The sequence below is a fragment of the Coloeus monedula genome (genome assembly GCF_965178545.1).
Source record: "Coloeus monedula genome assembly, chromosome: 8".
NCBI classification, from domain to species: Eukaryota; Metazoa; Chordata; class Aves; order Passeriformes; family Corvidae; genus Coloeus; species Coloeus monedula.
In genome coordinates, this window is record NC_138788.1 from 20075345 (window position 1) to 20101219 (window position 25875).

At 38.8% G+C, this 25875-nt stretch overlaps 1 protein-coding gene across 3 annotated transcripts; it reads right to left on the reverse strand.

The window, feature by feature from the left end:
• Window positions 1-4272: 4272 nt before the first annotated feature.
• ZFAND4 (zinc finger AN1-type containing 4) lies at window positions 4273-25606 on the reverse strand. Of its 3 annotated transcripts, none has more exons than XM_082286296.1 (10): window positions 25486-25606; window positions 24484-24786; window positions 17505-17580; window positions 17336-17403; window positions 16619-16805; window positions 12299-12446; window positions 10271-11452; window positions 9591-9645; window positions 7181-7295; window positions 4273-5046 (listed from the first exon to the last, which is right to left on the reverse strand). In XM_082286296.1, exons 2-10 carry the CDS (start codon window positions 24665-24667, stop codon window positions 4911-4913), a joined length of 2151 nt encoding a protein of 716 aa, XP_082142422.1. In that variant the 5' UTR covers window positions 24668-24786; window positions 25486-25606; the 3' UTR covers window positions 4273-4910. The 3 variants fall into 3 exon arrangements, with proteins under 3 accessions (XP_082142422.1, XP_082142420.1, XP_082142421.1); XM_082286294.1 differs by having other exon boundaries at window positions 7181-7298; XM_082286295.1 differs by having other exon boundaries at window positions 7181-7298; window positions 25481-25534.
• Window positions 25607-25875: the final 269 nt, after the last annotated feature.

A 25875-nucleotide genomic window follows, 5' to 3' on the forward strand; every position in this document is an offset into this window, starting at 1 on the left:
CAGAACATACTGAATATTCAGGAGACACTGTTCTCCCTTTCTCACAACACTAGACCAAATGAATTTCAATTAAAAAATGGTAGGAAATTCAAAACTACAGTGAAAGAAAGAAAATTCTTTTCACATTATGCATATAAATAAGTGAAACAATGAATCTATCAAGATTCAAAAATAGTTTTAGACCTTTATGGACCTCCAAATTAATATAATACCGTACACTGAGATAGCAAGTTCTTCACAATTCAGACTAGTCATTAGCATAGGAGGTAAGATCCAGTGTCCTGTTCCTGAATACTTGGTTAGGGAATTTTTGCACTTTCTGAAGTGCCTGTTACCTCCTATTCCCAGAGACAGATGGGGGGCTGGATGATTATCAGGCTAATCCAATCTATTTTGATGAGTCCTATGTCTCCCCAAAACAAACTATGATCGCTGGCAAGACAGGAGATGCTAAGAAGAAATCCTGTCACTCAATGCTCAGTCTCAAGACCATGTTTAAAACCAAAGGTATTTCATTATATATCTGTAACTTGGCATCAGCCAGTGCAGATTTTCAGCAAGTAAGGCCCTTTATGTGCAACAGTTCCAGCACTTAAGTACAAGATTCAGTGAAGTAAATCTAAGTCTCATTAGTTCAAGTAAAGAAAAATTACTGTCTGCACATTAAGTTTATGGATAGAAGTGAGAGAGAAAATAATATACACTTTTTAAAAAATCATATGCATTTGCTAATAAACCCCTCACACACAGAGAAAGAAGAGAGGGTATTTTGAAACCCCTGATTTTTCCTTTTAGAAAACTTCAGTGTTTTCATTTCCTGCTTATTAGCACTCTTAATCACACACCAAGTAAATAATACTATTTTTGTGATTAGGTACTGTTTTGAATTTCTGGTACTGGGCAGAACGCCTAATTTCAGCAATAATTCACCATCTATATGTGATTAGAATATAATTCTTATGGAGCTATATATACATTTCCTACATATATGGTACATAATAATCAGTCTTTCTGAAGATTGGATTAAAAAGGATTGAAACAGCCTTAAAGTGTGGTCTAGAAATAAATTTCTGCCATTGATGACCTGTAAAGCTTTTTGAATTGCAAGGCTAGACAAGACAGATAGTAAGGAGTGGTCACGTTAGCAGTTACTGGCATGCATTCCTCACACATCACTGAACTGATACTTTCATATTCTCAACCTATATAATATTCTCAACTATACATAAGAAAACAGCAACACTTGTCATTTTAAAGTAAGGAATTATGGGGACATGCAGTTATTTTTACCAGACATATCTGGTAAACATAGGCAAACATACCATCCAACATAGCTTGGCTAACAGACACCTCTGAAATTCATCCTTGCAGGGTTAGTGGGAAGGAAGAGAGGAGGGCTGTCTAGTCTTCAATACATTTAAGATTACCTAATAAATGACATCATGAAACCCAGCATAGAAACAAGTTTTTGAGGTACTCTTCCATTCTGATTTTTTTAAAACCTTTGAAATTAGGAAAAGAAATGTACCCTATTGCTGACTTCCTCAGATCTGTTCAGAGTGGGCTGAGTAAGGGTCACAAACAAATAATCACACTTTCTTTTTTATTTATTTATTTTTAAAATCTCGTTATTTTACAAACCCAAACCTTTTTGCCATTTCTAAATGCCTCCGCTGCCCCCTGGTGTTGCTTCTCTGCAGCGTCACACACAAAGCGAATGCAAGAGAAATCCAGGAAAAACCTTCACAAGCTCTCTGCCACAAAGTCCGTGTGTAGGAGAAGTTATGCACAAACGAGTGGACTACACTTCCAGATGCAGCTCTCAGCTACATGAATTTCCTCATGCAAGCATCTGTGGCTCAGTGCTAACGTAGATACCAGAAAAACTGTCAAATGCATATCAAGATGAACCTGATTTACATAAAGATTGGAAGAACGTGACCCAACACAAAAGGTGCAGGTGGAAGCAACTCCTTACAGGCAGAAGCAACGCCAAATCAACAATCCCAAAAGGTGGTGCCCCATTATGAAAGCTGGAAGTACTTGTAAAGAAAGCAAAGTGTCTAATTCATTATATGCAAAAAAAACCTAGAAAAAACTTCATTTTATATTTTGTAATATAAATTAACTATTCTAGCCTTGTCTACAACTGAAGACAGTGAGCAGAAGGCACCACTGCAATTACATCCCAGGGGACTGCAAACTGAATAGACAGAAATTGCAAGCAGACAGATTTTTATCACCATGGGCTTCTAGAGATTTCAGAGAAAGGAAGTATTTAATTCAAGATCCAAAAACATTTCTGGCACCTCTGTGGTGCTTATCAATTTGACACAAGAATCCTGGAGATCATTCAACAAGAGACCAGCCTGGTTTTGTCTCACAGGTCCTCAAGCATAAAAGAAGCAAACAAAAAATATTGTCAGGAAGGTAGAGAAGCACGCACCAAAGTAACTGTTCAACTTCCAGTATGTAAAGTCTTTATAATACATAATCTAATTACATGGACACACAAAAGCTAAACATTTGTTATCAGCAGATGCATAGCAAATTAGCACACTAATACTCGAGCCCCAAACCATTTCGGTAAGTTTACACAGTAAACAGTAATTAATCCATAGCACAAACTAACATAGGACTTAAAAAAGGAAAAGCCAATATCATCTGAATTAACAACAGTTAATTACAAATTAAAGTGCTCTGTGGCTGCACTACTGGTTGAAAATGAATGCCTGTAACAGTGTGGATATGGGAACAAAACCAGTGGAGTTCTGAACAAGAAGTATCTGTATTAAGTGTAATTAAAATGAGTTATAATAAAAATTATGAGAAGCTACACACAGGGAAATTAGATTAGTACTGCATTGCATATTCTGAAAAAGCATTGTTATGCACTTCATTATACACATGCAGAAAGGAAGAGTCAAAATTGAGATGTGACTCAGAGGCTTCCTACCACATATCTGTTATGTAGTTGTACTAAAATTTGAATATGGCCATTCCAACACACTGCAAAGCAATTTCCTGACAATTACACTTACGCAAAATCAGATTAAGTGATCACTGACCACATTATTTTAATTCCGCTTCTTACCAAATCCCTACTGTACCTACAAAAAGTGCAATACCTCTGTCTTCAGAATGTTGCTGAGCTGTAATTGCTGGGAAAACACTTGTACATTTGTCATGTTCCTTATTATTTTCCTTCAGCATCAAACACTGCCCCATGCTGGAGATGAAATAAGAACTCTAGGCAGTTCATGGTATGTAGCATGGCTCAGTAATGACATGTTCTTCATACCAGGGGAACTTTCTATAGTAATAATAAGCATAGAAGTCACACAGAATGACATTTTTATCTTATCAGTGCCCAGAAGAATGATTGTGAACATTTTTTTCCCATGCTCATCACTCTGAAAACTTCAGGTTTAAGAATTTTCAAGTGAACTACATGAAATGGATTTCCTCCAACGATGAGATTCTTCAAGTTACTTCTCCCTCTTTCAGTGATCCTCTTTCTTCTATTTTGGCCCACCTTTTGACTCTCATAAGCTGTTATCCTTTGACTGGAATGCAGCATAGATCATTTTAATACCACAACCAACCAAGTAGCTGAGGACTTTGACAAGACAGGGAACATGACATTTGATTACCTAGATACAGTGTGGGGGGGGTTTCTTTTGTTTTGATGATTTGTCATAGCTTTTTATTAATCTCTTTTTACAGGAACACTTGATGCTTATAAAAATATTTCACAGGCATTAAGAGGATGAAAGAGGAAAGTCTTTCCAGTAGGTACATTCTTCCAACAGGACTTTCTGCAGTGGCTACATGATCATTAGAGGTGTCTCATGCATTTACTGAACTGCCTTTATACTGTATCAGCTGAAGGGCATCCATCTTGCCTTTGCCAGCAAAACTGTAAGACTTCAGGCAGTTTATTTAAAGCACACAGTGTTGGTCACACTATACCTAATGAAGCTGGTGGGAATTCTTCCCATCAGCTTCAGTATGAACAGAGCCAGTGCTTGTGGGGAAAAAAAAAAAATATATATATATATATACCCTCCCAACAGAGCCCAACTTTTAATTTAGGAACACACTGTAAGAGGGAAGTTATTCTGTGCATTTATGACAGCATAAACAAGAATAAAATTTAATATTTATTAGAATTTCTTCCAATAACAGCATTCAACATCTTAACAAAGCAAGTTGTGAAGTCTTAAAAAAATCTAGGATTACAAAAAAAGTTAAAATAAGTTGTTTCTCATATTTAATGGCAACAAACAGAGAACCTTCTATTTAAAAACAAACTTGTCATATAAACAGCATTATTTTAAGAAAATGTGATTTAGATGATATGTAATTTTCAGAATGGACACACAATGTATGAATATCAATCAGAATGAAACAGAGGGGTGGAACACACTATCCCCTTAAAATCTCAAAACAGGCTGTTTGAAGAAAGGGGAGGGAGGAGGATCCTTCTAGTGAAATAACTTAGAAGATACCACGCAATGGACAAAAAACAAGAGTACAGAAGACATTACATGACACCCTCATTACAACACCCCCTCAACTCTGGTTATACAGTAAAGTTAGTAAAGTGCATCTTTAAAGACTTGTCTAGTGAAATAGCTTTCCCAAATATAAAACACAACACGTGCAGTAACAGTTAAATCATAGTGTAAGTTTTTAGAAACTAATTTTTAACCTTTCATTCACTCAAGAAGAAAAGTTTTAACTGCAGTAGTGTTCACATTATTCTTCGATGCATCCTCATGTGCTTTTTTGTTACTTGGCAAATCTTTAAATATGGAGCATGGCAAAATTATGCAGTTTAAGCAAGTGCTTCTCTCAATTCAATACAATTCTTCAATGGCAGAGTGGCCACATGCAGCACAACCATGTCAGATTTTGGGAAGCTTTGGTGCACTAACGATGGGATTGGTCTCCTGCAAATACCTCCGCCCCGCACTCTTGTAGTCGTAGGTGCAGGTGTGAGTCTCTGCGTAGCGGTGCGTTGCGCAGAAGTTGTTTCCACATCTGAAGAAACAAGAATATTACATGTTACAAGCTTTTAGAAGCTTTTAATGCTCTGACATGCTGGGAACCATTTTGCTTAACCATGTCTTAAATGACAGAGCTGTTTGAATTGTCATCATCCTTGACTGGTGACATTAACTGGTAGGGTACACAAAATGACATTTTTCACACTGAATGTTTCAGTTTTGACCCAACAGTCTCTTCAGCTGGGAAGCTAAGCAAGAGCAGTACTCCAGGAACCAACCAGCAAAGATCAAACACATTTATATTAGAGGTGTCTCATGCATTATAAAATTAAGAATGATGAGCTTTGTTTTACTTTCTTTTTTAAGGACATCACACAGTATTAGTTGGTAGAATTCAGAGGACAAAACCATGGACAGTAATTCCATCAGGTGAAATCCATGTAATGCATTTCAATTCAAAACCATGACATCACTCAGACAATCAAAACAGTTGTTTTCAGCACAACTTCTGCCTGGCATAAATGCACATTAGCCATTTAAGATTAATAAATACAGATTTAGCTGTAAGACATCAGATAAACTACAGGGAACATAACTTCCTGTAGGACTGGAAAAGGGTTCATCTACCCAATATCAGTTACAATTTTGATGAGTTAAGATCAGAATTTTTGCTTCAAACTTGACAGTTCTGCAGCTAAGACTCTTACCAGGAGATAAGCGTACTTTGGATGTTGGATACAATCTGGACAAGTGCCTTACCTGGAGACACATATTGGGGTCCTGTTGCCTGATTATTGATAGAGATGCTTCTTGACAGTAAAACACTGATACCATTCAAAATCAGAATTCTCTTGAAATGGATTAAGTGTTACCCACTGAACTCACACTATAATCCCCTATTTACTTATCTGTCTATCTGGGTTCATAATAAACTCTGCAGCTGTTCCTGAGGCTTTGTGTGCCTGGAAATAAATTTGTTTTTCTTTGGTTCTTGGTTCCATAATCACAACTTTTCTCATAGGATTATATACATATGGTTTATGCTGCTTTCTAGTAAAAGGTCCTATGGCTGCTCCTTTTGAAATCAAAACAAATGCTATTCTTGGAGATGAGCCCTTTCCCCCTTCATTTTTAACCTTAAGCAAGCTGCTTAGTTACTTTTAGAAGAGCTTGCAGCTATGTGCTCATCAGGAAAGTGAGCAGTGTCCAAAACTGTTTCAAAATCAGAGACTGAAGAGTCAGTAAGGAGACAATTCCTCACCCTGAAATTCTCCTATACGATTGCCCAGTGGCAGAAGTTCTTGTTCATTTTGCTGTTGGTTGGCATGAACTAAGATCAGCTCCAAATGCAGCCCTCACAGCGCAGCAGCTCCCAACCTTGACTAGCTCATAGGAAACAATACTAAGAAAAAATATCTCGTACTTGAAAACTAACAGAGAGAGTGGGGTTTTTTTCTGTGTTCTTTTGTTGTTGTAGTGGGGAGTTTTTTGTTTGTTTGGAGGTTATTTTGTTTGGTTGGGTTTTTTTGTTGTTTTTTTTACAGTTTCCCAAGATCACCACCAAGCACCAGGTCTCACTGTGTTGTCTACAAGCAATGATTTGGGGGACCAGCACTTGGGCGGTTCTGTGTTTGAGATGCTCTAGATGCTCAAAGGTGACTGAAGTCTTGCAAAAAACCAGAACACACATATCAAAAATTTGTTGAATACAAATTTGTATAAATTCACAAACTGTGAAGATGTGTTGCAATTGGGCCAAATCTGAGGGAGATTTGTGAGAAACTATCAAACCCAGTTTTTCGTCAAGTTGTTAATGATACCATTATTGATGAGAAACTTTGCAGAACATGTATCTGTAGCAGGTTCTTCTCCCACAAGTATAAAATGTCATTGTTCTTTTTTTGTTATCTTGTTCTTTATTTCCTGGTATCTTCCATACTGTTACCTTCCATTCCTTGGTCTTCCTGGAAAAACATGCACCTCAAGAGCACAACAGGGGCAACATTCCTGAGTTTTAATTCCTGCAGTTTTGCGGAACTGAGAACTGCAACTTTCTTGAAGGGTGCCTTTTGATTTGCTATGCTTAAGGAATACTATGCAGCAAAAAAAACTTTTTGGTTAACTCAGCTATCAATTTTAAGTAACAGCTGGTTATATACTCCACCTACCTGCACTCATAGCTGGTTGCCAATCCAGTTTTCTTGCCACAAAGAAAGCAGTGCTTTGACATTTTCTTTTTTGCTTGAATTAAGCCATTCACAGGTGGAAGATGGGTTGCTTCACCTGCTTTCAGAAGTAGAAAGACAGTAAAGACATTATAACATTCACAAACAAGTTAAATGTTACCTTTTGCAACGCAGATTCATTTTGCATTTCTTAGGATACTTCAGGTGGGAACCCCAAAGCCTAAAATGAAGGGGGAAAAATAAACCCTGAAAGCCAAAACAGGAAACACACCTCAAGCCCATGAACACCTTTGGAAGAGGCATCACAATGTGGGCCTTAAAACTGTTATTTTGAACACCTGTTAAAAGTTCACATAAGCAAGAAGTTACAGAACGAATCAATAAACACATCTCTTAATGGTCTTCCCAGACCCAAAATGAACGCACACAGAGCGTCATTGGGAAAGCCCTGTGCACAATGGCTTTACAAAGAATCACCTGGGCATTCCACTGCCTAGCATCCAATATACTCACTATACTAATTTGCCAAATAAGTACTGCAACATTTACAAATTTTGCTGGTACTCCATAATTGCAAGAATAGTACCGTATTAGACTACAGGCCTCTACCTAGTTATATGGTTACATTAGGCACTTTGCAGATGTTTGTAAAATTTCTATACTTAAAAAAACTTACTTTATTTTTACTTTTTGCCTTGTAATGCTTGGTTGTTGCTTTATTAACCAGAGATCACGTAAAGAAAAGGCATCTCCCTTCCTTCTGCAGAAGTAAGTTCTTTGTCCACAACTTGCTCAAGCGTATTTCCCACATGCTGGGTCAGTAAAGTGAGCAATGCATCCTCTCAAACATTCTTTCAGTGTTTCTACAGCTATATTGTCAGGATGTTCCCAAAAAGTTCTCTCATGAGTTCACAAGTATTTTTCGTCCAGCACACTTTTAATCCCAACAGTCATTTCCTAGTTGAGATGCAGCAGACTACACTCAATAGCAGCACCAGGCAGTCACTACACATCACAGTCATCACTACCCACCACTCCCCCCCCAATTCCTATCCAGCACTGAAACTTCCAGGCAACATTTATCCACACTAACAATTTCATCATCTAAAAGCACACAATTTCAGAAGCATCAGTTAGCCCAGTTTGTGAGAGAGACAGAGCTCAAAGACAGCTGGCCCTGAGGACCTACTTAAACAGAAAAAACAATACACCTGTCCTCACATTTATGGTCCCTACAGCAACTACAGTGAAAAGTGATCTGTCCTTTGGCCAGTTATACAACAGATCATTACCAGCCACATCTCTTCAAGAGCCTGCATGATATGACCACACCAACTCATGTCTGGTATCTTTTGGAAAATACAATTTTGTCTGATGTAAGATACACCAGAGGAGTGTCTTCTTCATGGTCCTATCCAAAATGACTCAGGTGCTAGTAGGCTTCCCCATCATGCAGACAGGGCCCTTAGGGTATCACCTCTGGAGCAGCAGAGGACAGGACAGACCTGTTTCCTAACTGACTGCCAAGTCAAAGCTGCCTCCACAGTTGTGAAACAAAGGCACAACCCACTCTTTTAGCAGCTTTTGCTCCAATATTACAATTACATAATTTTTTTCTGTTGCATCTGCTATTTGAACATCTATTTTCTAGTTTATTTTATATGCCAGATCTGGAATACATACCCACCTAAGGTAATACAGAAAGAAAAGAAAACTTGCTAACTGTAAGTCAAAGATACATAGAAGAAAAATTAAATGGGCTGAAAATCCTTAGCTCACTCTTAAGAGTTTTGAAAGCATTAATTTAGACAATTCCTTTCCTCCCAATAGAATTAATCACATAAACAATTAATATCTATGCATAACACATCTATTTTCAATGGATGTCAAGCATTGAGCACTCCACAGTTACCATGACTAGGGTGGAAAGAATGTTGAACAGCAAAAAAAATAGTGAAAAATCTGCACTGTATCAGTGTTCTGCAGCATCCATGTCCTTATTGCTTCCTTCCCACTTTTTTTTTGTAATAAAGACAATGCTACCAATAAACTTGGCTCTGATTTTAGTAGACTCAGAAGTATTCACAGAACTGATAATTTGGCAACTTCAGCACAGAAAGTCACATTCAGATCTACAGATGACATGCAGGCTTCACTAAGTATTAAAAAAACTAAAAAAGAGTTGCAGTTATGGTCCACCTAAGATCTGGATGCCACCTGCACGTTAAAGAATTGCTTAAAATATTAAAAGATTAACCATGCTATAGAGGTGGAATACAGCAAGGACTCTAGAAGTCAAATGCCTTACAAAGACAGATTATTTTTATCCTCTCTATGTGTGATATATCAGGAAAGATTAGAGTCATCTTTAATTATTATATAAGTTACTTACCTACTCTTTTCCCTACAGCTGCCATACTTCCATTCATTCCAAGCCCATGCGCAGACTAAAAAAAAAAAAAAAAATTTCCACAACGAAATTACTAGCAGATGGAAATTAAATGAAAATGTAGGTAGTCTGGTATCAGCTTATTTGATACCAATGTTTTATCAATCTACCCACGAGGAGTCCAAGACAATGGCACACAAAGTTAAAATTCTGCAATATAAAGCCCTAACCTCAATGACTATTTAATAAATCTCCCCACACTTCAAAGTACACCAAAACAACAAAGTACATTAGAGAGCAGAAGCTTGGCACATATGGTGCCAGTCACTGGGCACACTTTGGAATAAATGACAATTAGTGAGCAGCAGAAGCCAGATGACACTTCTAACACACACACTCATAATTCTATCACTACAATAACTCATAATTTCAGTTGTGAACTGAACAGCCGCTTTAAATCTTAATGAAAAAATTCTTCTAGGACCTGTTTAGATAAACAGGCAGTTTAGAAACCATCAGCCATTCAGAAAACAGTTTACGACAACCAGGGATTTAAATGCACCTCCCACACCCCATCTGCCTCTCCTGACAAGACACACACACACACACACACAGAGTAGTTTTGTAACATCAGTATCACAAAAACAGGAAAACTTGATTTCTTTGGACGCATTCATACTCACTAGAATATATTCAGCAGCTTCATTTGGAGGAGCAGTTTTCCTAAAGCTTTCTTCCTGAAAATGCTGCAGGTTTGTAGGCAGTGCAATACCAGAAGTCCGAAACCTGTCAGTCCCACAGGAACTCTGTAAACTTTCCCTGTTTGTGCTTCGGGCCAGCGAAGCCAGAAATCCTAAGTTACTTACAGAACTCGCAGGTTCTTTGGATGCCTTGCTAGCCACATCTGTGATGTCCCTAGCCTCTACTTTAGAAATTACATCAGGTCTTTTGCCAAGTGACTCTACTTTCACACTACAAAATCTAGTGGTCCTAGAAAAAGAGGAGTCTGCTATACTACGTACTTCCAATGATTGAAGAACATTAGGGGAGGCTGTAGATCTCAAGTTACCAGCCTCAAAGCATCTGGGCTGTGCTTGTGGTTTCAGAGAACTGTGATGTGCCACTTGTGGTGAATACCGAAGGGGAGACAAAAGCAGATTTTTCTGAGGACTTAATTCACGAGTACTGAGAAGACCAGTCTCCATTGCTGCAGTGCTCAGCACTTTGCCAATAGGTTTTCTATGCTGCTCTACAACCTTAGAATCTTTGTCTCCATCAGGCAGTTCAAGTTCTGGGTTCACCTTTCCTATGTCATAGATCTCACTACACTGTTCAGCAGGGCTTGCTTCTGTTAAAAAAGCAAAGGCATCTGGTTCAGGTAGATGTTCTTCTTCTGTTCCATACAGTTCCACGTTTGTTAGACTTGGAAACAAAACAGCATCCTCCTCACTTGCTGAGGTCACATTTTCAGATGCTTTTTCTGAATTTGCAGGCAGGGATGAAACAGGAGTCAGAATACTATTTGTAGGTAGTTTTGCATTTTCTAGTTCAACGCGAGATATTTTCGGTGGTAACCTGATGCTATTGACTGGCTGAGACCAAGAGTTGCTCTGCCAAGTGTCATCTTCCTTAAGGAAGTGATTAGGTGTGGATGGCATCGTTCTACCAGCAGTGGCCAAAGTAGCCAGTGCTGAAAGTGCGTTTTGGGGAGATTCTGACTGATGCAAATTCCCAGGAGGAGGTAGGCACGACTGTCCGATATGGGGGAGCACTCTTAAAAAGCGGTGACGGGCAGCAGCCACCGAGCCACTAGGTGGTCGAGGAGTCATTGGAGGGCGAGGCTTCACTTTGACAGTTTTCTTAGGCTATTAAAAAAAAACCCAAAGCTCAACCAAAATCACAAAACATGGATACAACAGCAATTAGTATTTGAATTCCAGTTGTGCTCAGAAGACCTGACTGAAAATACATTCTGCGGAATTCAGACAGTGTAAGGCCAGAAAAGAGCGTATCATTCTTTCTACTGCCTTACATATTACTAGCCATCAAGATTTCACCCCAACAGCTGAATAATAAAATCAAAGATTATAATCAGGAAATGTTTTCAATAAATAGGTGACATGTCAGAGAAATAGAAAAGGAAGCCAGAATGTCATCAAAGTTATCCAGAGGAGCTTCAGATCTCAGACACAACAAAAAATGAAAGGAAGTATAATCTCTTCATTTTACATCTAGGCAACCTAGTCGCACATGAACACCAGTGTAATGTTTTATCTTCACGATAGCATCATTCCCATATTTCACTTTATAGGCTTTTCAGTAACAGTGTATCTAATGAAATTTCATTTTAAGAGAAACACTGACTTTTTACCAGAGCAGTACTGCAAAGCAATGCTACTTAAAGTATTGGAAGAAAAAAACCCCAAACAAACAAAACCACAAAACCCACACACCCCAAAAAAGCTACCCTTGCAAATAAATCCAGGACCAGTAATGAATTCTTTGAATGAGGGCAGGTAGGTCCAAGGAAAGCCAATGCCCCTCAGCAGAACATTTATACAACAGTATTTACATAAACAATAGTTGAGAAATCATCTACCTGTGATAACTTTACTTCTCAAAATGGCAGAATCTGATCTGCTTTTTAGAAAAGTCAGCACAAGGAAAGCCCAAGCCATTTTATGACAAAAAAACTGAAATCACAATTTCACCTTTTTACTCAGATTCATGTTCTCCATCTTTGCCTTGAGCAGTTTCATTTTATTCATAGTAATTGAATTCTCAATAATCTGTTGGCCAGAAGGTGATGCCTCTGTCTCATCTTCATCATCAGCATATAAATTATAAACTGAACCACCACTGAAAATAAAAGAAAGTTTGTATTCATCTTCTAATCAAGTAATTGAATTATGTCTTCAATGTAGAGTATTCTCACAACTAGGAAGTCATATCCGTAGTTGATCTGTTGACAAAACATTATGTAAAAACTGTATGCAAAGACATTTCAAATCCATTTATCCACATAAGCATCCCTTATAAGGGCAAAGTGATGTAGCTGAAATCTGAACATAGCCACGCTTCTGGGAAGTTGTTATATCATATACAGTTGGTTCACACTCACTATATATTTCCCCCACAGAGGGGATATCCAGTTCCACAAATGTCTCCTGACGATATGGCCAAAGCTGTTAAGTGTGTGACTCAGACAACAAGCTGATCAGTTTTCCAATTAACCAGACACTGGCATGGAAGGAAAAGTCCAAATTTCTATCCATCCTGACGGGTGTTCTCACCATAAATGGAAATGGAGGGGTCACCCATGTGGATGTGATATTCTATTTCTCCTTTTCAAAATAAAAAAAAAAAAAAAAAAAAAGAAAAAAAAGAAAAGAAAAAAAAAGATCAGTTTAGGTTTCCAAAGATGCCAAAGAGTCTCACATTTGGAAAAAAAAAAATAGATTAGAATTGCTAGTCCCAAGACAAAATATTTTAAGTCAGTAGTCACTGGAAGTTTATAGCATGACATTTCCTTCTTCCATTCTGCATTTTAACAGAATGCAAAACCTCACCTCAAGGTTTTAAAAATCAGCATCTAATTTGTTTTTCCTATGAAGCATCAATCAGTAACACATTCAGCATTTGACAGCGAAATGAAAGAACCATTAGGAGTGTCCAATTCATTACAAATTGATGCATTTTCAACACTGTAGGTAGTATATTTTGAAGAGTGTTTTAGTTCTTCCATTAGGTTGTCAGCATCTAGAAATCATGACAATCAGGCAACTCCCCGAATTCCCCTGTGTTCATAAAAATATTTTAGTAGATTTAGCTCAAGTTTCTACTCTCCAAAAGAGATCAAGGAAGAACTAAAAGTGTCATGTGGAAGTCAGTACCAAAAAAAAACCACAACCCACTAATTAGAGCTGGCATCTTACCTGATTCTTGGAAATATTCTGCTGCCCTTAGAGCCAGCATTTTTTGCACTGACTCTCCAAATCCATTTCCTAAAATGTAGCAAAATTCCAAAGGCAGCACAGCTGGGAGACAGCGTGAAGAGCAAGACAGCAGCAAATTCAAAGCAAGAGTCAACAAAATAGACCAGTCATTTCTTACCAAAACCTGAATAGGTCCACATGGGGACAGTCAGCATGCCTATTATGTATACATACTTCTCCTGGTAAAAACCCAACACTAAAAAAACTTATTTCAAAATTTTAACTTTATAAAGGTTTACATCACCCAAGTCAAAAGAATTTGTTGAACTTCCTTTCCTGCAAGGTAATGATAGAAAGCAAAGTGGTATGTTTCATGTTTGGTTGGTTTTTTGGTGTGGTTGGTTTTTGATTTTTCTTTTAATGAAAAAATAATTGTTATCTTTTTGTTCAATTTCCTGACAAACAGGGGCCAAAAACACACACCAAAAAAAAAAAAAAAGGGACTGACAAAAGGATTTGTTTACTTTGATGTGATTGTAAGATTACAAAAGTTGGACAGGGAGTTTTGATATTAATGATATTTTCAGCCCATTTTACAATGACTAAATTTTAAATTGACTTTGTCCATAGGTGTCAACATTCCTGAGCTCCTGCTTGTAAAATGCATGTCTCAAAAATTATTAGCTTGCTGAAACCCTTTCGGCACCAGTGTCTGCCAGTCCTCCACCACAACTTCAACACTCTTCTTCTAATCCAGAGACAATGACCACTGTATGCATTTATACTCTTGTCAAGTTTTAACCAGTAACTCAATCGCAGATGAAATAAAATTATCTGGAGAACTATAAAACAAAACCAAAACCAATGTCTCATTTCTAAATTTCAGTCAATGAATTCTGCTCCACATATCAGCAGTGTGAGAGAGGCTGATAAACAAGTGCTTCGAAATGCTTAGTCACCAATATACCCACATATATGAACACAACTGTCAGTATGCAAAATAGTAGTACTCAGAGTGACCCACAGCTTTCCTCTACAAAGATCAAACAAAAAGGTCTGATTTGTTTCCATTCTCTCCTCCCTTTGCTACTTTTCCCACTTCCCACAGTTTCACCCAGACATGATAACAAATTAAAAAATTTGGATTTCCTTCCCCTCCAAATTACTATCTGCCTTAGTAGAAAAGCTAATAAATGAACTCCCATAGAAAGCACAGAAATATAGAAACAACTCAAGCTGAATGTTTTCAACTCAGGTGGCTTCCAACCCAACTGGTTCACTTGACCAGTGACAGCATATTTCTTAAGCCCAATGTATTTGACTTTTCTACGTACTGCTGTGCTTTGAAAGGCTTACCCAGGTAGTTGCAAGAGCCAAAAGAGTGTTTCACTCCTCCCATTTGCAATGTTTAGCCAATCTCAATTAATTTACTATTATACCTATACACTAGGATTACCCAATGGAAAAGTACAAAGACTTTCAGACTATTGTCCACACTAGTTTTAAATGGGGGAAAAAAAAAAATCCACACACACACACAAATTTGAACATGTAGGGAAGATACCAGGGAGCCCACTCTATCCATTCAATTTCAAGCTCCTTATGACAACTCCTTGCACAAACTCACAGTATAGCAACCCCAGTCCCAGCTTTTTGAATGGGTTTGGATGTTCACTAGAGTCAGAAGGTTAAATAGGAACAAAGTGGTAACAGGCAGGTTAGCAGCAAGAACAAGAATTACACCAGTCTACTCATCTTTCCAGAAGTGCATCTAGCCCAGTGCAGCAGCAAGGTTCTCAGTTCTTACCAGTTATGCTTGTTTTAACCTATTTCAAACAGTACCATATGTGGCTATTTACTGAAAGAGTAGAGGGGCTGAAAGATAAAATCACAGATCTAAAATATTTGCATCTTTTCTCTTCCTTGTATATCAAACAAGTCTTTCTACTCTGTATAACAATGTGGGAATTCAACTTTGATATTTCTTTCAGTCTGTGGGTCTTAAGTATGGATGTCTTATAAAAATTTTTAAGAGTAGTATCATTCTGAATACGAACTGAATACAAACCCAGTACAAAGCTCTTGCTTTCCCTCTGCAAACAGAAACAAGAATAGTCACTTAAAACAGCTTGAGCCTTAGCCTTGGAGAAAACACAGCTAGTGCCCAGAAAGGGAACTCCTTTCCTCACAGCTGTACAAATATTAAGTTCTTGAGGGGATAAAAGACCCTACCCAAAAGCTGCTGTATAAAAACAGAATTCAATCGTTTTTAATAGATATCAATTTTGATAGTTTTAGGAAAAAGATTACCAAACAGTTTACTACAATGTAGTAGGTAAAGTGACACACCTGTCCTCCTGATGGTAACAGCACTGGATTCTGACAGCAAATAACACAAGCTTGGTACTTCAAGTAGCTAACCCGAGGCCTAATAGCATCCAAAGGCTGGCTATATTGGTAATTACTTCAGTAGATTAAAAAAAATAAGACAAAAAACAACATACAAAAAAAACCCAAACCAAAATCCATACAAAATCAAAAAAATCCCCACCCCACATAAAGCACAACAAAACCACCCTTCCCCTCAAACCAACCACCCTCCTAAACAACAAACCAAAAAAAGCCCACAGGATTTTGCACTGCCAATCTACTATCTTCCTGACTAAACATTTAGTCAAGTCATATCCACAGAAAAAAAAATTTCTGTGAACAGAGAAATGTTTACAAAACTAAACAAATGCCTTAAGATGTTAGAGAAAGTGCTTAACAGAAGTTTCTAATATCTAATAAAATACTGATTTGACTCTCCTGCAACATGCTCCTTCTCAGAACAGGCTGGAATGTTGAGAATTGCCTGAAGTATGAAGTCAGTTTTAACTCATTATATTAACACACACAGTGATAAGAGAACCATCAGCAAAACCACTGACCACAAAGCACTACCGTACTGTTAGACAGTTACAAGAATTTAATAGCCCCTAGGCAATAATTCTTGCAATATGCCAGGTATTCTTTTGATAAAGTCAACAAATACAGCTGAAAATTACACAGCAACCCACTTTTGAAGAATAATATAAAGATTAAAACCAACTTTACCTCAAAGACTCAGACAATGGCGTTAAAGTGCCATCACCCCGGTCAACCACACGGAAGAAATTCAACCGATCTCCTTCTCGATACACCAGGAAGGTAACTTGTTTGTTGGATGGCCCTTTCTCCCAGATCTTGTCTCTAGAGGGATCCATGTATTCAGCCATTTCCCTGATAGGATCTTTCACAGGAACTATAAAGACAAAAAACCAAAATAAAACCAAAATATTATTATTGTTGTTTTGATCACCTCTGAGAGATCAGCTCAGTTTATAACAGGAATTCCCAGCCTAGAAGATATGCTGAGTTTTTTCCCGAGTGAAAATTATCATTGGAATGTCTTCATTTTCACTCCTGTACAGACGATCCACATAACCAAGTTTATTGTGTGACTGTAGCAATGCCTGACTCTCATTGACCATATTTTAAAAACTATTTGTATAATGACATTCCAGAATAATTTTTTCTTCAAGCAAAGAGTTGCTGATTTTATGACTTGATGATTCTATACATATAAATATACTTAATCTAAGAGTAAACAAAGTTCACTTGATATGTTAAGTAAGAGAAGATGGGGAAAAATATCCCCCCATTTTTGTTAAGTATTTTTCCAATTAATTTGGAACTGAAGTCTGATTGTCTAAAATGCTTATCTAAGAGAAGCTCTTTACAGTTTTAAGATGTTGCATGAAAACCACCATCTTTAATTTACTTAACACCTACCTCGTCTGGTGTTAACAGGTCCACCTCGCATAGCCAGAACCAACTTCAGAGTGCAGCCTTCTGAAATGCTGTAAATAACAAGAAATAAATTTTTATAGCATTTTCTGTTGCTTATGCTAACAATTATTTAGAAACATTAATTAGAAACATAATTTTATTCTATACTTACTTATAATCATTCAAACAATAGTCATCCTTCAGTTCCATATTATTCCAAATTAAGTGCTGCTGAGAGACAGGAATACCTACACAAAAGAAACAAACAAATGACTTAAAATTGGAGCTTGGCAAGAGGAGTTAGCCTCTGGGGAGTTTTGCTTTTTGAAGAGTATGCAGCTGATGGATTGAAACTGGATCACAGGAGAAAGAAGAGAGGAAGCAGGACAAGGACAGGCACTTGAGCAGTCTTCAGCCATGACATCCAACCTCCAAACAGTTATTAAAAACAAAGACTTTCAGAAGGCTTTAGCTCACACACAAAGTTCAATCTTTTGGCTCAGCAGAGGGTGTGATGAAGTGTTCAACTGCTTCAGGCTTATTAATACTTGCTCTTTTTCTATTCATCAGATAAGGGAGGTTTTTTCCTGTTATCTGAACTTCAGAACTTTATGTCTACTGACAGGAAACACAGGATAAAACTTCTACCTACAAAACTGCTGAATAATTTAAGCACAGACTGGCATTTTGTATTATTCACAGTACAGACATAGTCACATTAAGGTGACTGGTGGCAGCTCTCCAACCATGGTGAGAACTGCAGTTGTGTTTTTATCCGTGCTTGGTTTGGGACCTCAAAGTTGGCATGTACAGTTCAGTACCACAGCAGTTAATTAAACTTCATCCTACACACGCTTTTGTTTTGTTCTGGGTGCTTTTTATGCCATTGGAATGTTATTTTTAATATCCAGTAATACTCATTTTCAACTCAAATTCTGGGATGATTTGGCTATTTTTTGTTAAGAGAAAGTAAGCATACTGAATATTTGTTCCTTATTAAAAATTCATATTCTACACAAACAGAATCCAAATTCTACACAACTTCTGCCTGCGTAGTCACCTCAGATACAGATGCAATATACATTAGAGATAATAAGCAAACGCTGGTACAATTTGAGGTCTTCACACATTTTTATTGGAATGCTACCATGTTCCAAATTTTGGATAGAATAAAAATGAAGACAGTTATGAAAGGATGAGACATCTCAGACCACCAAAAAAAACCCCTTCCCTCCAGCATCAAAACAAGTTGCTCGTCTAGTGAAACCCAGGTAATTAAGATCTTACTGTGCATTCATGACAAATGTTAATTAAAATGTACATCTATAGAGACCAAGAATTACTTTTTCAAAAAGTTCTAAACACTACTTCTCATACTAAGAGACAAAACCTATAAATGTATTTTCCTAAAGGTTACATTAAAATAATCTTATATTTTTATTCATTGCATGTTCAGATACTTAAAAGGAAATGCAATTGGCAATGCTACACAGTAAGACTTCCCTAAATACATCTGGCAGGAGGGGAACACAAAGATCAGTGTCTTTCAGATAGTTTCCAAAAACATGTAAGCTTTTGAAGGCTTGTGAGAATGCTTAGCAAGCTGTGGCAGGAGATAGCTAAGTAGCCCCTTCCTAAGTAGAGGAAAGGCATAAAGCTACCAAAATCCATCACTGGCAAGGAAGAAAGGGGACAAGATCCTGTCTGGTCAAAGTCCAAGCACATTAAACAGGCAAGTAGGAGACATCCCTGTGCAGAAGGGGGAATGCCCTTTGGAGGAACTGTCATTGTTTTTCTTTAGGCTTTACGGAAGATGACAATTTCCTCTTCTCAGCACAACTCATACCCAATCTTCCCTGTTCTGAATGACCAACACAACTTTACTCCATTTGACTGCATTTAACAGGAATCTTATATCCTCTGAAGTCCACAGGACATTTTAAGAATAATATGTTCATACAGCAGACTAACATAATTGCCAGTACACTGCCAGCTATTTAATAGCTGGTTATTGGTTATGTTTCAAGTCAGCAGTATAAGCAAAAGAACAAGCTGGCAATAGCCACCGAGTCTACAATAAAGTTTTTTGTGTTGTTTTGCACTCTTCTGATTACAAACAATCTGATTACTGTCTGCATTTGTTATGGCTTCAGCAGCCTCCAAGCAGCAATTTCCAATTCCTTTGATAAACTGAGAGAGTATTTGTTAAAAAGGCTGGCTTGCAGCTGGCAGCACTGGAGTGAAACATGTTTTTACTCATTCAACAATGACAATGTATTTTTGATGAAATGAACAGATGAAAAGAGGATACTCTGCTGTAATTGGAAACAGACATGTCTTTATTACTTACTCCCTTTTATACTGCTTTCTTAGAATTCTGTATTTATACACTGAGGAAATAGTATATGCTTTATAGCTTCAGAAGCAGCAAAATATTAATCAGCTGTCCTTTTCTGGATTATAGTAAGGATTTCTTGAGGAGACATTTACACATGAGATCAGCATGGACAACTGCCAACAATAATGAGAACTGTGACATACACATCCACTATACCCTCTCCCTGAGTAGTACATGACAGTATCACTGGCCTGCTCTAAATCAGGACCGAGAGGTAAGTAGGGCAATAAGCTACATCTCAATGCTCAAGTGGAAATGAGCTGGCCAGGTGATGCTACACGAGGATAGAAGAGTCTGCAGACTACCTATTGAAATGGCTGCAGGTGTGCTGACAATCTGACCTACTAAAATGGGGGGAAGAGAGAAGCAGCTACCCTCTCCTGTCTCTGAATCAGCATATCACATACAGCCTTAAGCTTCCCTCCCTTACTCTTCCCTTTTGTTCACCACAGAAACTGATTTGGTCAAGATTAACACAGGGAAAAAAAATAACCTTGTAAATGTCAGAAAAAAACCTTGATTTTAAGTTGTGGGCATAAAGTTCCTACGTTTAAGAATGCTACAGACATGTCACTGACAAAATCCAAACAGTGCACTTATCTTTCATTTAACGTTGAAATTGCTGGAGCCTCTGTTTACAGACAGGCTGGGCTGACACTATTATTTTCCCCCACAAACTGGCTACATTAGTAAGAGGTGCAGAAATCCACAACTTAAAGCAGCACAAGCTTAAAAAATGCTTCATGAACTTCTAGTCTCTATCAGCACAGTAAACAGGAAAATCATAAAGCAAATAGAAGATGCAGGAGAAAAGTTGTAAACAGAAAAAAGCAGGATTGGTTCTGTTAAAAATTTATGACACTTGTGCAAGCCACTTACTCCAATCTGGCAGAAGCACAGCTATTTTCTCTAATGCAAATACTAATAAATATCATTATGACATACTCTGAATTCACAGAATACTGAAAGAAATTACAACATCCATATGAAGTCTGCTTGATGTTCCTCTAGTTCCTTTTATTTAAGGTGAAGCTCCTGTACATGGGCAGCAAAATAATGACAGCAAAAAGACCAAAGAAAAATAACAGCTCACACGATGAACTGAGTACACACACATATACAACAAAATTATTGCTGCATCTGTCATTTACTACTGAACACAAGGGAACACCTATTGAACACTGAAATCAAGATGTACTTTGAAAGCTAGTTCTCTTTTCCCCCTTTACAATCATACAAGAACAAGAGAACATCTAAATTTTCTTTTAAAAAGGTCAATGTTTCCACGTACACAGATCATAAAATTCAGTGGCAAGTACTCACCGAACAAACCATGACCAAGTTGTTTTTTTATTTTAAAGCTAACTATGTAAATTAATGTCCTAACACTTCACACTGAAGAATTCCAATTAATTCCTGCAAGCTAATAACAGTAATACCACCACTACCACCACAAAATCCCAAAGCCCACCTCCTCCCTTGAGACTCAATCCTATCTTTCCCAACAAACATGCTTACAGGTATTACCTATGGTTCTTTAAGAGATTAATTAACCACTACTATGAATATGCTACCTGAATGCTCTGTCTTTAAAACAGTGTAATAACTGGTGTTTCTGAATGAATACTCAACTCTGCCCAGCCCAGCAGCTACAAGGACTTGTGCAATGGAGAAACCAAAGAGAGATCTCAGTTTAAAAAACCCTATTACTTCCTCTTTCAATGAAATCCTGTTTTTTTAAGTTCTACTTGTGTTAAAGCTCAGTCTTTCATGCCACCTTGAAATTCAGATACCATCCTATCCGTGTCCATCAACATTGATTAACAAGTAAAACCAATGGAATAGGTAGCACTGCTGGTAGTACTGTGTGTGTATTCCAGCTTTTATGACACCAGTAGAGACAAAGGGAGCTATTTCTTCCCAGGTGAACCATTTTAAAAGGCTCAGTCAGTGAATCTGAGACTAGGAGCAATTTAGCCCTGGGGCTCCAAAGTCAATGCTATAACAAATCTCCTGCTTACTTCACAGAGAACATATCTGAGGACAAATGCCTGGATCTGATCCAAACACACATCAGATATGCTGTAACTTCAATTTATGAGTAGAAGACTTGCACTGAAATTTCAGATGCATTAGAACCCGTAAGTTTTTATGTGTATTCTATACTGACTAAAACCACTGAAAACATGGAGCTCTTTCTTAGTAAGGTACCAATGTCTAGTACAGCTGTCTAAACAAGCCTTTCCATATCAGATCACTAGTAGGCATCAAGAATGACAAACAGTATCTGAAGTAGACAAAATTCCTAACATGCCATCCATATTATGCTTTTTTATTATGGTGAAGACAGTCTACAACTATTGATTTTCCAGTTGTTCACAAGATCAATTTGTCTTGTTTTAGTTTTATTATTAGCCTTTTACGATTACAGGCATGGGTAACATTTTAACAGTTTGTTAACTTCTGATACAATTCTAGATTTTTTTCTTGGAGCTTTCAGGTCTCGGCTCATTTTTCAAATTGTCTCCTTTGCTTACATACTATCATCCCCAACATCCAAATGAAGACAATACGCATACTAGGGACCTCATGTAGTCTTCCAGCATTGTAGGAGGCATTCTCCAACCAGAAGTGCAGCTTAACTAAGAGAGATTCACACCCCATGAAAGCTGACACGATACAAAACAAAAAGTGAAAACCAGCAGCAGAAACAGGAACAGATGAAAGCTTTCTCCTTCCCAAGCTAAATCACAACAAAATTACTTCTGAATTTTTGCTCCATCTGGGTGATTTATTGCTCAAACTTGTGCACTGTAATAGGAACTCTGTCACTGAAAAATTGTTAATTATTTTTTAACATACAGTATCAACCCCAAGAGCAACATTAAATTAACTTGTCATTGTGTATCTGTTTCCTCCACACGTAACTGATCAATTTGTTTTCACTCTGCCTCCCACAAATCCTTAATCAGAACAGTACAAATATTTTAACTCTGTTATGGAGTACCAAAGTATTTCAACTGACTTCTTACAATTCAATGATAAGCACCAGTGAACTCATCTTCCACGTTTAATGCAATTTACTTATTATTAATTCTATACAGCAGGCAGCCAAACCATAATTACTTTACCATCCTATGAACTACAACATGCAAGCAAAATTCCAGATAAGCAATATTATAACTTCATTACTGAGCTGTTCTTCTAATAAGAAATGAGGATTCTTTTGTAAGCTGTAGGCATAACTGAGTATGGCTATTCACAGTCTCACATTTGGGACTCCAAGGAATTCAAATCTCTCTTCCTCACATCTCCCACTGATCTCTTCATGTATCCTTTAAAGCTTACTCCATCGTTTATACTACCCAGATAGCCTTCTGTTCTCTACTGCCTATGCTCTTTTAATTCACTATTAGCTAGCATTCTGTGCATCTCTCCTATACCTATATTCAGTTATAGGAAGAAAAACCCCTTTCCTTTTCTTGCTTCACCTCTAGCCTCCAGGAGCATCTTGACACATTCTCTGACTCGCAATTAATTATGGCCCTGTCCCCAGGAAACAAAAGCCCATCCACACACAGCTGCACTAACATGCAATCCTACAGGGATGTAAGCTCCAGTTATCTGCACGGTGGAGCTCCTACTGTGTAGATCTTACTAGTAAATAGTCCCCTCTGTTGTTGCAATGCTTCTGTGTTTTAAGTCTCGTGCCAGCTGTCTGGGCTTTTTTTCCATCCACTAGAGCAGATTTCCGTAAGAGGAGTAGAGTATCCTATCCAGCATACAGAATCATGTTACATCTCCCAGAGGATGGGTTCCACCGAAGGAGAGAAGAGATGAAAGAGACAGAGGGATGAAAAACACGTACAGGTATACTAGGGAAGGAGATGATCCCTTTTCTTAAAATCAGCAACTCTAATACTCACAAATTCTACAGCTATACAGTTCTTTAACCCTTCCAAAGTGAAAAAGAGGATAGAGGATGCAATGCTTCAAAGTAGTTAAACTATGTATATCTTAATATTTCAAATCACATTCTTTCATGCAAGGTCATCCTCATTACAGAGGAAAGGAGGTAAGACAGGACTAACCTACACCTATTCTTCTTGCATAAGCATCAAGACTGGCCTCATAACTTAAAGATTTTTCACTTGGCAGAATGCGTCAAGTTTATCATTTTAAGACAAAGCATTGCTCAGCCAGATGTCTACCAGCAAAAGATCACTCACCTAAACAAATTCAAATCAGTAACTTAAAGCTGCCTTTGGGATTTGCCTGCACTGCAGTTGCTCTTGTGACTGCAGTATCATAAAAAAACCATAAACTGACTAACCTAATCAGCAACAAACAGAGCAGCAAATTTAAAGTATGCTCAGTTACTCAATATACACATATTGCATGGCTCTGGTTTATAATCTTGCTAGTTAACAAACAACTTGGGTCAGGGAATCCACAACTTTTTAAGATTAACCTTAATAACTGTATTTAGAAAAAAAAAACCCCAACCAACACATCAGAAGAGCAAACATACCAACTCCCGTGAAGCCTAAGCCATGAACTTACAAAAAAAGGAAAGAACAAAAAAACAACTCAACTTCAATTAAACCTAAGCCATGAACTAAGCACCGAGTTTTTACACATATTGCTAAACATGACACTTAAGTTTTTTGGTTTGATTTTAGCAATCATGAGTTTTAAAACAGGACTCCTTCTAAAGTGATACAGTTTACACTGAAACAAGAAAGAATAGTACCTTCCAATCTTTGAATTTTAGCTTTCACAGAAATAACTGTTTCAAAGGGGGAAACTCGCAGTTCAAAGCAGGTTCCTGTAAGCGTTTCAATGAAGAGCTCCATAGTTTCATAGAAAGGAAGTTTGTAGTGAAATGGTCCCATATTATCTTTATTGAAAAAAGGAGGCTCTTTCTTGTCGGCCATTAGAAAGGATTTACAACTTCCTTGTAAGAAGATCTGTCAGGAAACTACATTCCACTTCTAGCCAAGGCAGCCTTGAAGATACGTGTAGCGCATTGCTGTTCATCTTTAGGATTTTTCACCTATAAAGCAAACAAATATAGTTCTGACAACATCTAAACGTAACTGTTAAAGAGAATTCAAATTTATTTTATATAAAATGATTGTTAGGAAACATTGTGATTGCCTAGTAGAGCAAGGTAACCACAAATGATATTAGCAATGTTGTAGTTTTAGGGCTCTAGTATCAGCACTCCAGACGCAACCTACTACCTTTGTTATTTTTGTGTCCACAAGCGACATGACAACCAGACGCCCAATGCCTCCTGACAAGAGCTAAGCCCTCCACAGTGTCAGAGCCAGAGAAAAACTCCGGAAAAACGTAAGAACAGGGACTGGTCCGGGCTCAGGGAAGGCAGTTGGAGGCGGCAGCTCAGCCGTGCACCCGCCAGCGGGGCCCAGCGCCGCACCAGAGTGGGGGCCGGACCCCGACAGCCGAGCGGAGCGCCCGCAAACAAAGGAGGGCGAGCAGCTGCCCCGTCCCCGCCGCCACCGCGCCTCGGGGCGGCCTCGCACCCCGGGCTGGCCGCGGGCCCCGCCACCACTGCCCCCGGCCCCCGTCTCCTCCCGGAACACGCGCCGCGCCGGCGAGGCCAGGCCCGCGGCGGTTCGAGCACGGCCCCTCTGCCCCGCCGCGCTCGGCGCTGCCGCCGCAGCGTCCCCGCAGGAGCGGCGCTCCCGAGGGCCCGGAACCCGCCGAGCGAAGGCGGGTCTCACCTCACCTGCCGCCGCCGGGCCCGCTCGGGGGGAGACACGGTTGCTCTCCCCCCGCGCCGCCCCGCCCGCCGCAGCTGCCGGAGCCGGCCGGGCCCGGCGGGACGCACGGACCGGGAGCGCAGCCGGAGCCGCCGGGGGGGGCAGGAGCAGGAGGCGCCGCCCGGCAGACCCCGCGCTGCTCCGCCCCTGTGACAGCTCCTCCCGCGGGCCAATGGGGCGCCCGCTCTCACGAACCTCGGCCAATCAGCGGCCCCAGCGGGCGGGGCTCGCGGTGCCTCAGGGGTGGGCACCCGCCGGGCCGCTTGTTGTGGTCGTTAAGACGCGGGGCGGCAACGCGTGCGCAGGGAAGGACCCGGATACACTTCCCCATCCCCTGGGAGTGTTGAAGGCCAGGC

Excerpts from the sequence above, each read along its gene's own strand:
- ZFAND4 (XM_082286294.1), bottom strand. The coding sequence starts at position 24,667 with ATGGCCGACAAGAAAGAGCCTCCTTTTTTCAATAAAGATAATATGGGA. Across the intron at positions 17,581-24,483 it reads TAAAATTCAAAGATTGGAAG|GTATTCCTGTCTCTCAGCAG; the intron begins GTACTATTCTTT and ends TCTTTTGTGTAG. Across the intron at positions 11,453-12,298 it reads ACATGAATCTGAGTAAAAAG|CCTAAGAAAACTGTCAAAGT; the intron begins GTGAAATTGTGA and ends TTTTTTTAATAG.